The following is a 15254-nucleotide window of genomic DNA, read 5'->3' as shown; positions in this document are numbered from 1 at the left end:
CTCACATCTCCGAGATGAACTGATGTGCATATCAAATACTGCCGCTGTGTTCGAGAGAGGATGATCTGATGACATCACAGGTCACGTGACCGTGTGTATGTATCCACGAGAGAGTCTGTGCATATGTGAGTGTGTGTGTGCGCGCATTTCTCAAACCTTCTGGTTGATGATGTTGACCCATGTGGAGGTGCAGTTGCTGAGGTCGGGTCCCTGCTGGTCCCACAGCCCCTCGGGCCCCTGGCAGGTGAACACAGCCGTTCCTGAACAGAGAAATCACACACACACACATTAGATGAGAGCCGTCCTTCACTGCTGCATCACAGATGACAGAGACACTGTCAAACTGCCTCTGATCATAAAAGTGTGTGTAATTACTTCCTCTGATGGAGATAAAATCACTGCAGTGTGTGTGTGTGAGTGTGAACAGTAACTACAGCCAGTGTGTGTGTGTGTGTGTGTGTGTTCCCTGGAGTGCGCTGGTAAAGGTCAATTAAAGCTGGTGGAGGGAGACGTCTCATTCTCAGCTCTAATTAGAAGGACAGAAGGGGAAAAATGGCATTTTCTTCCAGTCGGGTGACTGTATCAGCACTCAGGTGAGATAATAACACACACACCAATGCACACACATGCACACACACACACCAATGCACACAAACACACCTATTTACATGCATATGCATCTATGCACATGAACCTGCACACACATGCACACACACACACACACACCTATGCATGCACCCACACACACGTATGCATGCACCCGCACACACATGCACACACACACACCTATGCATGCACCCACACACACCTATGCATGCACCCTCACAAACATGCACACACACACCTATGCATGCACCCACACACACGTATGCATGCACCCGCACACACATGCACACACACACCTATGCATGCACCCACACACACCTATGCATGCACCCGCACAATCATGCACACACACACCTATGCATGCACCCACACACACGTATGCATGGACCCGCACACACATGCACACACACACCTATGCATGCACCCACACACACACGTATGCACGCACCCGCACACACATGCACACACACACCTATGCATGCACCCACACACACCTATGCATGCATCCGCACACACATGCACACACACAAAAGAACATGATTGCGTATTGCTTTATGGTAAATAAAGAGTAACATAAATCCCATTTTAGAGTGTGTGTGTGTGTGTGTTGCGGCAGGCAGGGATTATGCAAATGAGCAGCTCTGATCATGTTGACATATATATGTCACGACCAAAAACAAGGATACATTTAGATTATATTAGAAAATATAACGATTCATTCGGGTGATTCAGAGCCAATCTTTTTTTTTTTGAGAGAGAGACTTTGGGAAGTATCATACATCTGGCGCAATTAGAAGTGTTTGGCGTGATTTGTTGCTATTTTCAGACCAGCGCAACTGTAATTTTCATGTTTTGCTCCACATTGTTTAAATAGCAAATCCATGTGCGCCACTTTGTGCACTCATGTGTGTGCTGGTCTATAAAGGAGGTGTGTTAAGGCGCATTGTTGGTGCGTTGCTATTTTGAAGAAATGAAATAGACCGCACCATTGACCGACTGAAAGCTACTCAAAAGTGCAGCAGAGCGTGTTAGTTATGCACCTATGCAGGTCCAAAGTTTATTCATGACGATCTGCATCTCTCTGGATCTGAAAAGCTACTCATCGATTAATTTGCTCTTCAGTGTTTGGACTCTCAGTAATGACTTTAAAACACACTGAACTGAGCTAAACTGAACTGAACTTAAACACTAAAAAATGAACCACCCTGATCCAGTTACTATGAGCATTTATGTGAAGCTGCTTTGACACAATCTACATTGTAAAAGCGCTATACAAATAAAGCTGAATTGAATTGAATCTGTATAATGTGATTATTATTAGCAGTATTGTTGATTATATGCAAATTTATACCTGTTATAATAAACACTAGTGTAGATTTATCCATCTGTGAGGTTTTGGAGATGTCTGCATATTCAGTAGTGTGTGAGCATTTGGACCTGCATATGTGCATAATTAACACACTCTGCTGGACTTTAGAGCAGCTTTCAGTCGGTCAATGGTGCGGCCTCTATATAGCAACACACCAACAATGCGCCTTAACACACCTCCTTTACAGACCAGCACACACATGAGTGCACAGAGTGGTTCAAATGGATTTTCTATTTAAACAACGTAACTCAAAACATGAAAATTACTGTTGCGCTGGTCTGAAAATAGCAACAAATCACGCCAAACACTCCTTGCATCTTGTTGTGCTGGGTGTATGATAGGCACCAAAGTGTTTTAAAGACTAAATGTTTGCATCTCGACTAGGCATGGGACGATAACCATTTTCAAGATATACCGAAGTTTGGAAAAGTCAAGGTTTTTAAAACCGCCAACTGTTTCTGTAATACCTTTAGGCGTGTGTGAGATTTTTTATTTACATTTTTTTTTTGTTTGATTTTTAAGACAACAGAATCTCCAGCAGAAAAGATCTCCTGTGTTTTAAATAGTTTAGAAATCAGTGTTTTTAAAACAAATGAAGACAGCGGAAGACTATGATTCATTTCAATTATTCAGCCTGACATGTTTACTGCTCTAAAATATTATAAATCTTTCAAAAATTAAATATCATGTTTTTAAAGGGAAAAAATGTGTTGTTTTTTACCCAGACGTTTAAAAAGAATATACCTTAGAGCAGCGATCACGATACCGTAAGACTGGGATATTTTTATCCAAGGTTATCATACCGTCAGAATCTTATACCGCCCCATGCCTAACCTCGACACAATTTTTTGGTCTGAATTTCCAGCCTGATCTCACGAGAAAATTTAAGTATTTTACGTTTTGAAAGTTTAGTGGCTAATTCATACGAATTCAGTACGATTTTAAAAAGGAGGCGTGGCACCCAACCCCACCCCTAACCCCAACTGTCATTGGGTGATGAGGTAATCGTACTAAATTGTACGAATTAGATCATACGAATTCATACGAATTAGCCACTAAATCAAAAAGTTACGAATTGCCGTGAGATTGTGTTGGAATTTCATTTAATTAGATCCAAAAATATGTTTCAGCTGTTTATTATAATATCAACACATGAATAAATTATTCAAAAACACAGCTATTAAAAATAGCATTACTCTAGGGAAATGTCATATCGTTATCACAATACCCAACAGCATCCAATATCGCATGTTTTCTCAGTATTGTAAACTGTTCTCTTAAATAACATTATTGTTTGTGTGCTTGTTTGTTTAAATTAGGTTAATATGTAATTAATTCCTCATAATTAGTTCCTCAGTGTCACACAACACTTCAGAAATGATTCTAACACGCTGATTTAATGATTAAGACACATTTCTGATTGCCATTGATGTCGTAAAGTTGAGCCGTCTCACTTTATTATAGCAGCTGATAATACACAGATCAAAACACAGCATTCGACTGAAATCAAAACTTCGTGATTAAAATATCGTATATGTCAACAGTCACGTTTAAAGTCTGTAATGAGTGCTTTTCCTGAATAAGAGTATTATTTTCTCAAACTTTTTTTAATGATGGTGTATATGTTGGGCATTGGAGCGCACGTCAGTCAAACGCTGCTGTTTTGTTGTTGCTGTAGTTTGGATTAATGAGTTTCTTTAGATGTGAATGTGTTCGTCGGAGAAATGGCCAGAGGACAAATCCTGCAACCGCAGCTCCAGTCTGACGCTCGCACAAACTTCAAGAACAAACAACTAATCATGAAGAAGCTGTCAATCACCCGAAACCATGGCAACCAGCCAGACTGCAGACCTTTGATATGAGCGGATGCGGAGACGGGAGCGGAGGAAAAGGTGAAATTTGGAGCGGAAAAAATAAAGCGGAGCGACAGACGGAGGTGAAAGAAGTGGAGGATGAGAGAGAGAGAGATGCAGACGCTTCAGTGTGTGTTTGACGCTTGCGCTGTGTGTGTGTGTTATTTGTGCTCATGCTGTGCACCGTCGGCTGATGCACACACACATATTCACTAATAACCACAGACAGAGAGAGAAAGACAAATGCAATCTGAGCACCACACCTGGGCTACCAAAAAAAGGAGGTAAACACAAGGGCAAAGGGTTATTTCTCCATTGTAATGGTCGTGCTGTTGTTATGTGGATGTTTTTAGATTAAAGCCCCGGTCAGATCACACCATTTATATTGTCGGTTGCAAAAGTTACTAAGTCAGATTATGTAAAAGATCCTTCACGATTAGTCATGCCACGTCTACGACGAGCGTTATTTCCCAAAGAAGTCACAAGTGTTTTCTATAACGATATTTCTTATCTCGCTTTCATTTTTTTTTTAATCTTACTTTAATCTCAATAAACACTGACGCTTGCAGATAGCTATTAACTACATTATTTAAGGGCATTCGTTACGACATGGAAAGAATCAAGCTTCCTTTTTAATATGAATATATTTTCTTTGAACTCTAAGGGCCTTATCATACACCCGGCGCAGTGTGGCACAATAGTCTTTTGGTAGTTTCAGCTTGGCGCAAGAGTGGTTTTGAGGTGTTGCGCTACGCTGTTTAAATAGCAAATGCATTAGCGCTCATTTGTGCGCCCATAGGCGTTCTGCTCTAAAAAGGAAGGCGTTCTGAGGCGGACCGCTGGCGCGTTGCTATTTTGAGAAACTGTAATAGATTTTTCATTTGACCAAAACAAACCCGGTCTAAACTCCAGCGCAGAGTTGCTCCTCGCTTACACACTGCTTAATACACACAAGAGAGCAATAGGCAAATATCTTTACATATGAAAAAAATGTAAATATTAAGGATATATATAGGATATAATAAGAATAGATATAGAATATAAATATAAAGGATTAAAATATTACAAAACATATTATTTTCTAGCCTACATAAATATGAAAAATCACTGCTTTTATGTCTTCTTCATCTCGGGAGGCTTTTTCAGTTCATTCATAACAATTTGCTTTTGTATAATGTTATTATTATTAGCAGTATTATTTATTATATCCTTATTTATATTTGTTTGATTAAAAACAAGCTTAGATTTGTCCACCTGTCAGGTTTTAGACCATATGGCGCACAGCATGTGTTTTAGGATATAACTCAGGTTTTTGACCACACTTCATTATTATTGTTTATTTATTCGTTTGCTGGAAATTAGAACTGAATTTAGAAATAGTTTTGAAACGAATATTTGTGCTTAACAAACAAACGTATTTATTTATAGACTAATTGGTGTCTGTGTGTAAAGGTTTCCCTGTCCAAGAGAGAATGTGAAAGTGATCCATTATCTCTCATTCTCACGCAGTAGATGCTCTGTTTAACAGTTTTCTGTTAATAAACTGTGAACTGTTTGCTTGTGAAATGCTCAGTTTTTCCACTTAGACTTACTTTGCATCCTGTAAATAGCGAATGCGCTCTTGGCGCGACGCAGCTGGCTCTTAAAGGGAATGGGAGATGAGACTCTGATTGGTTTATTCTCAAAACACACCTATAACTCATTAAGAAAATAAACTCAACCCTTTTAGACCATGCGCCATGCTGATTGACTCTTTTGGCAAACAACCACCATTTAGACAGAAACACACCGCATGAACAACAACACACATGCCCATCGTAATATGAATGCAAATAACTAGGTATGTATTTTCCGATAATTATAGTATATTTATAGAGCAATTCCATGCAAATGTCAACCTTGATGTGAAAAAAAAAAATAATTAAGATTTTATCAAGGATGGGGTTTTCCCATCCTTAAATTAGCAAAAACGCGTTCTGACACGCCCTGAAAGCGTTTGGACCCTGCGTTTTGCGCTCTGCGCATGGACCGTCAAAATAGAGCCCATAATGTATATTTTTCTGCCAGGGTTGCTTAAACACTCCCTCGCCTGAACTTGCCGTAAATGAGACGGAGAAAATGAAAGCACATCAGCACCGAGGAAAAATCAGATGCTCAAGACTTTGGACCCTATCATATACCCAGTGCAATGTGGCGCAAGGCGCGACGCAATTGAAAGCTTTTTTTGCCCTGCAACTGATGAACAGTGAAAATGAAAAAGGTTACCTCTTCTTAACAGGGAGATTATAATGGAAGTCAATGGGGCAAAAACAGCCCCCAACATAACCAAATGGGAGTGCATTTGCCTAGAGTCTAGGGATGTAACAGTATCAGAATTTCACGGTACGATAACACCTCGGTATGAATGACACGGTACGGTATTTTTTTAATAATTTACAGGAAAAACAAAACTAATGGAAAGATTTGAAAAAAGTGTCAAAAGTGTTTATTTACCTTAGCACTGAACATATCAATGACATACACATCAGCCATCTATCTGTAAGCTTCCAAACAGGAACTTCAATTTTTCAATTTTAATAACAAAAAACTATTAAAGTAGTTTCAATTTAGTAATTGTAATTAAGTTTCAATTTAGTATTGTTGAAAACTCGTCACATTCAACATTTAATCATTCACTCACTTAGATAGAGATGGGTTTTTTAAGAAAAATGATCATATAACTATAATCTGGTAAAAGCTGGGGTCTCTGGGCATGTCCCCTGCAACAGAAATAAACCCCTCCCATTTGGGACTGAGGTTTCTGGGACAGAGAGATATGATTTAGCCAAGGTTGACAGCAGTGGGTAACGCTGTGCATTGTCTTTCCACCACTTGAGAGGACAAACCATGAGTGAGGTAGAGTTCTCTTTGCGGTAATGTAATGTAATGTGTATTTATATAGCGCATTTATAAATATATAAAAATTATATAATATATATATTATGATATAGCGCATTTATTGTGTATGGCCGTACACCCAAAGCGCTTCACAATCATGAGGGGGGGTCTCTCCACACCACCACCAATACAAGTCAATGTCTGCATCAGTATAACAAGTGTGCTGTGTTCTGCAGTCCCCATGACTGTTTTTAGTCGTGTTCCCCGACTTATATTTCACCACAGTCTGGCAGTGCCTGCATACTGTTTTTGTCTTTGTCTGTCACCTTTTCTCCTTTCTCGTATCTTTTTAGAAAGAAACCGAAATGCTTCCACACATCCGATTTAAAACCCGCTTTAGGTTCGATCATTTCCAGCTCTTTTTCTTCCCCGCTACTAGCAGCACACTCCATTTCCGCATTACTGGATCTGTAGTGACAACAGACCGCAAAGGATGATGGCCACGCCTGGGCTGATGGGAATTGTAGTTCCCGCAACCTCCCGTTCGCTTAATTCGCCTGAGCAAACTTTTCTCAGAAATATAGTTTTTTTGAGTCATGCGCCTACGGTAATATTGAAAACAATTACTATTGCGGTATGACTACTAGAGTCTATTGTTTTTTTGAAAAGTTTCAAAGCATTTTCCCAAAATATGTGCCAAAATAAAGCATGCAACCAAAATCATCTCATTAGCTGAGATGATTATATTTGGAAACTTATTATATTTTGTTTATTTATGATGATATTTGGTTGAGGCCAAATAAAGACTCAAAATGAGGCCAGAGTGGATGAAATAAACCCCAACAGCACACAAGGGGTTAACCACTGCAGTGTATGGACCTTTGAGTCCTTACAGACACCCTGTTATTAGTAAATCTGCTCTGGAATAGTAATGACTGTGAAAGTATTACCGATGGTTCCGGGTGGGCAGGGCAGTCTGGCGGTGACCCCCTGGCGTGTTTTGGGCCAGCTGAGGCCAGAGTCGCTGACGGAGCTGCAGAACTCCACTGCAATGTTGGGCAGGACGGAGGACGGGTGCGAGCGGATGGAAGCATCAGCTGGAGGAGCAGGCTGGCGCTCAGCGGTGGTGCTGCGGGGAGGTGGAGCTGGGGTGGTGGAGGGGGGTTTGGTGGTGCTGGAGGTGCTGCTTGTGCTGGTGCTGGAGGTCGTACTGGTGGTGCTGGTGGTGGTGGAGATGATGGGACGGGTGGTGGTGCGGGTTGTTGTTGTGTCCATTAGCACGATTCCTGAAGACGAGGATTCTGGAAATACAAAACAACACAGTCAGAACGTTTTATTTTAATATGAATTAGACAACTCTCTGATTTCAATATGATTAAGACAATACTCTGATTTTGATATGATTGAGACAATACTCTGATTTCAATATGATTAAGACAATACTCTGATTTCAATATGATTAAGACAATACTCTGATTTTAATATGATTAAGACAATACTCTGATTTCAATATGATTAAGACAATACTCTGATTTCAATATGATTAAGACAATACTCTGATTTCAATATGATTAAGACAATACTCTGATTTGAATATGATTAAGACAATACTCTGATTTTAATACGATTAAGACAATACTCTGATTTTAAAAGCGATTAAGACAATACTCTGATTTCAATATGATTAAGATAATACTCTGATTTTGATATGATTAAGATAATACTCTGATTTTGATATGATTAAGACAATACTCTGATTTCAATATGATTAAGACAATACTCTGATTTGAATATGATTAAGACAATACTCTGATTCTAATCCGATTAAGACAATACTCTGATTTTAAAAGCGATTAAGACAATACTCTGATTTTGATATGATTAAGACAATACTCTGATTTTAAAAGCGATTAAGACAATACTCTGATTTTAATACGATTAAGACAATACTCTGATTTTATTGATTAAGACAACACTCTGATTTTGATATGATTAAGACAATACTCTGATTTCAACACGATTAAGACAATACTCTGATTTTAATAAGATTAAGACAATACCCTGATTTCAATACGATTAAGACAATACTCTGATTTCAATATGATTAAGACAATACTCTGATTTTAATATGATTAAGACAATACTCTGATTTTAATACGATTAAGACAATACTCTGATTTTAATACGATTACGACAATACTCTGATTTTAATATGATTAAGAAAATACTCTGATTTTGACATGATTAAGACAATACTCTGATTTTAATATGATTAAGAAAATACTCTGATTTTAATACGATTAAGACAATACTCTGATTTTGATATGATTAAGACAATACTCTGATTTTAAAAGCGATTAAGACAATACTCTGATTTTAATACGATTAAGACAATACTCTGATTTTAAAAGCGATTAAGACAATACTCTGATTTTAATACGATTAAGACAATACTCTGATTTTATTGATTAAGACAACACTCTGATTTTGATATGATTAAGACAATACTCTGATTTCAACACGATTAAGACAATACTCTGATTTTAATAAGATTAAGACAATACCCTGATTTCAATACGATTAAGACAATACTCTGATTTCAATATGATTAAGACAATACTCTGATTTTAATATGATTAAGACAATACTCTGATTTTAATACGATTAAGACAATACTCTGATTTTAATACGATTACGACAATACTCTGATTTTAATATGATTAAGAAAATACTCTGATTTTGACATGATTAAGACAATACTCTGATTTTAATATAATTAAGAAAATACTCTGATTTTAATACGATTAAGACAATACTCTGATTTTAATACGATTAAGACAATACTCTGATTTTAATATGATTAAGAAAATACTCTGATTTTGATATGATTAAGACAATACTCTGATTTTGACATGATTAAGACAATATTCTGATTTTGATATGATTAAGACAATACTCTGATTTTAATATAATTAAGACAATACTCTGATTTTGATATGATTAAGACAATACTCTGATTTTGATATGATTAAGACAATACTCTGATTTTGATATGATTAAGACAATACTCTGATTTTAATATGATTAAGACAATACTCTGATTTTGATATGATTAAGATAATACTCTGATTTTAATATGATTAAGACAATACTCTGATTTTAATACGATTAAGACAATACTCTGATTTTAAAAGCGATTAAGACAATACTCTGATTTTGATATGATTAAGACAATACTCTGCTTTTGATATGATTAAGACAATACTCTGATTTTAATATGATTAAGACAATACTCTGATTTTGATATGATTAAGATAATACTCTGATTTAATATGATTAAGACAATACTCTGATTTTGATATGATTAAGACAATACTCTGATTTTAATATGATTAAGAAAATACTCTGATTTTGATATGATTAAGACAATACTCTGATTTTGATATGATTAAGAAAATACTCTGATTTTGATATGATTAAGACAATACTCTGATTTTGATATGATTAAGACAATACTCTGATTTTGACATGATTAAGACAATATTCTGATTTTGATATGATTAAGACAATACTCTGATTTTAATATGATTAAGACAATACTCTGATTTTGATATGATTAAGACAATACTCTGATTTTGATATGATTAAGACAATACTCTGATTTTGATATGATTAAGACAATACTCTGATTTTAATATGATTAAGACAATACTCTGATTTTGATATGATTAAGATAATACTCTGATTTTAATATGATTAAGACAATACTCTGATTTTAATACGATTAAGACAATACTCTGATTTTAAAAGCGATTAAGACAATACTCTGATTTTGATATGATTAAGACAATACTCTGATTTTGATATGATTAAGACAATACTCTGATTTTAATATGATTAAGACAATACTCTGATTTTGATATGATTAAGATAATACTCTGATTTAATATGATTAAGACAATACTCTGATTTTGATATGATTAAGACAATACTCTGATTTTAATATGATTAAGAAAATACTCTGATTTTGATATGATTAAGACAATACTCTGATTTTAATATGATTAAGAAAATACTCTGATTTTGATATGATTAAGACAATACTCTGATTTTGATATGATTAAGAAAATACTCTGATTTTGATATGATTAAGACAATACTCTGATTTTGATATGATTAAGACAATACTCTGATTTTGACATGATTAAGACAATATTCTGATTTTGATATGATTAAGACAATACTCTGATTTTAATATGATTAAGACAATACTCTGATTTTGATATGATTAAGACAATACTCTGATTTTGATATGATTAAGACAATACTCTGATTTTGATATGATTAAGACAATACTCTGATTTTAATATGATTAAGACAATACTCTGATTTTAATATGATTAAGATAATACTCTGATTTTAATATGATTAAGACAATACTCTGATTTTAAAAGCGATTAAGACAATACTCTGATTTTAAAAGCGATTAAGACAATACTCTGATTTTGATATGATTAAGACAATACTCTGATTTTGATATGATTAAGACAATACTCTGATTTTAATATGATTAAGACAATACTCTGATTTTGATATGATTAAGATAATACTCTGATTTAATATGATTAAGACAATACTCTGATTTTGATATGATTAAGACAATACTCTGATTTTAATATGATTAAGAAAATACTCTGATTTTGATATGATTAAGACAATACTCTGATTTTGATATGATTAAGACAATACTCTGATTTTGATATGATTAAGACAATACTCTGATTTTAACATGACTAAGACAATACTCTGATTTTAACATGACTAAGACAATACTCTAATTTTAACCACAGAGTTTTGCTCCAACACTAATCAAACAAACCTGAATGAACTAATCAGTGTGTTCAAGAGCACTGAAAGCTAAAGGCAGGTGTGTTTGATTAGGTTTGAAGCAAAACTATCCAAGACATCACCCCTCCAGGATCCAGTTTGCCCTTTTTTAGTACGTTTTTGTACCAGGGCATGGTTTGGATAGCCTAGTGTAAGTGCACTCTAAAATGCATTGATCCAAATGAGACTAGACATGAGCATGAAGTGAGTAAAGAGATAAACAGAGCGATCAGCTGCTCTCCAAACACAAATAATAGCTGAAATGATCTGGCCAGACCGACAGTCTGTGATCCACTGAGCCTCTGAGGGAAGCGAATGTGCATAGAGAGAGAGAGAGAGAGAGAGAGAAAGAGAGAGAGAAACATAAGCGCGCACACACACACTCACACTGCTGCAGGGTGATGTGATGGTAATTGTTGTGTGTTTGTGTGGGCAGAGCGTTCACCTCCGTCTATAGCTGTTTACATTACTGAAAATCAGATTTCCTGCTGTTTTCAGGAAGCGGCCGCATACAAACACAGCAGCGCCAGTGTCAAACTCACTGTTAGAGGAGGAATTCAGACGATTGCTGATTGACTCTTCTGGCAAACAACCACCATTTAGACAGAAACACACCGCCTGAACAACAACACACATGCCCATCGTAATATGAATGCAAATAACTAGGTATGTATTTTCCGATAATTATAGTATATTTATAGAGCAATTCCATACAAATGTCAACCTTGATGTGAAAAAAAAAATTAAGATTTTATCAAATTAGCTACGTTTTATTTGTGTGTGTGTGTGTGTGTGTGTGTGTGTGTGTGTGTGTGTGTGTGTGTGTGTGTGTGTGTGTGTGTGTGTGTGTGTGTGTGTGTGTGTGTGTGTGTAGGGTTGTTTTTTACAGTACTGTGGAAATCCTCATGTCTCTGTCAATGTTTTCAAACAAATATATTTGATTATATTTGAAGTCACAGGAGTGCCAATTTAATATCTGTCACATCCATAACCAACCTTTCTCCTCAGAAATGCACAAATGTTTAATTAAGATTTTTAATTTAAGAATTTCTCTCTTTTTTTTGTTCTGTTTTGACAATTCAGTACAATGGTTGAAATAAAACTCATAATCCCCCATAGACTCAAATAAACTCAATCATTTTTGTTCTATAGTGAGCAACATTTATCCTTTAGATGATCATTATTTCTTTTTGCAGTTAAATGCCCAGAATTTCTACAAAGAACAGTTGAAGTCAGAATTATCAGCCCCCCCCCCTGAGTTATTAGAGCTCCTGTTTATTTTTTCCTCAATTTCTGTTTAACGGAGAGCAGATTTCTTCAACACATTTCTAATCATAATAGTTTTAATATCTCATCTCTAATAACTGATTTATTTTCTCTTTGCCATGATGACAGTAAATAATATTAGACTAGATATTCTTCAAGACACTTCTATTCAGCTTAAAGTGACATTTAAAGGCTTCAATAGGGTAATTAGGGTAACTAGGCAGGATTGGGTAAGTTATTGTATAACGATGGTTTGTTCTGGAGACTATCGAAAACAAATATAGCTTAAAGGGGCTGATAATATTGACCTTAAATGGTGTTTAAAAAAATAAAAACTGCTTTTATTTTAGCCGAAATAAAACAAATAAAACTTTCTCCAGAAGAAAAAATATTATCAGACATACTGTGAAAATTTAATTGCTCTGTTAAACATCGTTTGGGAAATATAAAAAAAAGAAACTAAAATTTAAAAGTGGGCGAATAATTCTGACTTCAACTGTATGTTGTAGGCTATTCACAAGGACCAAAAACACTTCCGCTACACACACCACCACATTTGTCTCCAATACGGTCACACTCACGACCATAGACTATGCTCAAACCACAGCGCATTCAAATAAGACTAAATGAAATCGACATTTTGCTCAAATATAAACAAATGATGAATAGTACAGTTCAGGCACAAAAATGGTGGCAGCAGCAGTGTGTGACATCACATGAAATCTATCAATACTGTAAACTTGCCGACTTTTTTGGTCTCACCCATAACGCCCGTTTATTTCCCTCAGTAAATATTTACAGATCAATATTTTTCTGATCCTTTAACTCTGTGGTTAGTTGTTTTGGAAAACATAAACACATGTTTCTATATAATGTTAACATATGCTTTCTATGTGAATTTACGTTTTGAGTTTTTACCTAAAATGTCACATCTATAACGCTGGAATTCCTCTATAGTCTATAAAAATAATAATAATTTTATAAATAAATAAATAAATACATAAATAAATAAATAAATAAATAAATAAATAAATAAATAAAAATACATAAATAAATACATAAATAAATAAAAATAAATAAATAAATAAATAAATAAATAAATAAATAAATAAATAAATAAATAAATACATACATACATACATACATACATACATACATACATACATACATACATACATACATACATACATACATACATGCATGCATACATACATACATACATACAGAATGAATGAATGAATGAATGAATGAATAAATAAATAAAAAAATAATGATTTTTCTAGTATCTACTTCTAAAAAGGGCCTGTTCACACATGATCTCTTCATGCCAATCCGTCAATAATTCCCCCTATAGTCTGTATATGTATATAGACTATTTGGACTGTGGGGCAAAGCGGAGCACCCAGAGGAAACACACGCCAACACGGAGGAGAACATGCAAACTCCACACAGAAATGCCAACTGGCCCAGCCAGGACTCGTAACAGCGACCTTCTTGCTGTGAGGGGATTGTGCTACCCACTGCGCCACCGTGCTGCCCATGTGTAATCATATTCAACATGTTTTTTAATGAATCACTCAGGAAGACAGACACTTGTGCCACCTACTGTTGAAACTATTATCTATCTTTCAAAATAAGGCATTTCTTTAGTAGAAACTATATTAAAAATAACACTTTACAATAAGGTTCATTATTTAATGCATTTACTAACATGAACTAATCATGAACACAATACTTTAGCATTTATTAATCATAATTGAACATTTACTAATGCATTATTAACATTCAAGTCCATGCTTGTAAACATTAGTGAATGCACCATGAGTTAACATGAACTAATAATGAACAACTGTATTTTCATTAACTAATGTTTAATAACATGAACAAATACTGTAGTAAATGTGTTGTTCATTGTTTGTTCATGTTAGTAAATGCTTTAATTAACATTAACTAATGAACCTTATTGTAAAGTGTGACCAAAATAACTAATTGTTAAATACATACAAATAAAATATAAATCAAATAATACATAATGATAAAAATATATGGACAAATAATCAAAACATAAATAATGTAACAGAAAAGAAAATAATTCTACTAAACAAAAACGTCGACTGTGTGTCCAGAGTTTTCTATTTCACAGATGTCAATCTAGATATGAGCTTAAATAATGCAGAAAATAGCTTGAGTATCCAGTAGATCTACAACTTAATTTGCATACTGTAATATGATAATAATAATAAAAACATTTCAGTGATTCAGCTTTTGGTTTATTAATATTGCCGTGATTAATTTCATAAATGATGCACTTGCCCACTATTAAAGCTTTGATGAGCAATTAAAAGTTGGGCATTACCTGCTGTATGAGTTCATTTTGTTTTACAACTTTAATAAAT

At 34.9% G+C, this 15254-nt stretch overlaps 1 protein-coding gene across 50 annotated transcripts in view; it reads right to left on the bottom strand.

The window, feature by feature from the left end:
• Positions 1–15254, bottom strand: part of LOC101882941 (adhesion G protein-coupled receptor L3) — a 404469-nt gene that overhangs the window by 94754 nt on the left and 294461 nt on the right. For all 50 annotated transcript variants that reach the window (XR_015496553.1, XR_015496550.1, XR_015496551.1 and 47 more), the window contains exons 6-7: positions 7656–8006; positions 157–260 (exon numbers count right to left, since the gene is read on the bottom strand). Coding sequence is in view for 46 of the 50 variants with exons in the window: in XM_087262380.1 (XP_087118506.1) it covers positions 157–260; positions 7656–8006 (455 nt within the window). In the remaining 4 variants the exon portion in view is untranslated. The remainder of the gene's footprint in view (positions 1–156; positions 261–7655; positions 8007–15254) is intronic.

The sequence above is a fragment of the Danio rerio genome, chromosome 7, assembly GCF_052040795.2.
Source record: "Danio rerio strain M-AB ecotype USA chromosome 7, GRCz13ab, whole genome shotgun sequence".
NCBI classification, from domain to species: Eukaryota; Metazoa; Chordata; class Actinopteri; order Cypriniformes; family Danionidae; genus Danio; species Danio rerio.
Note: the sequence above shows the minus strand (reverse complement) of the source record. Positions and strands in the feature narration are given on the sequence as shown.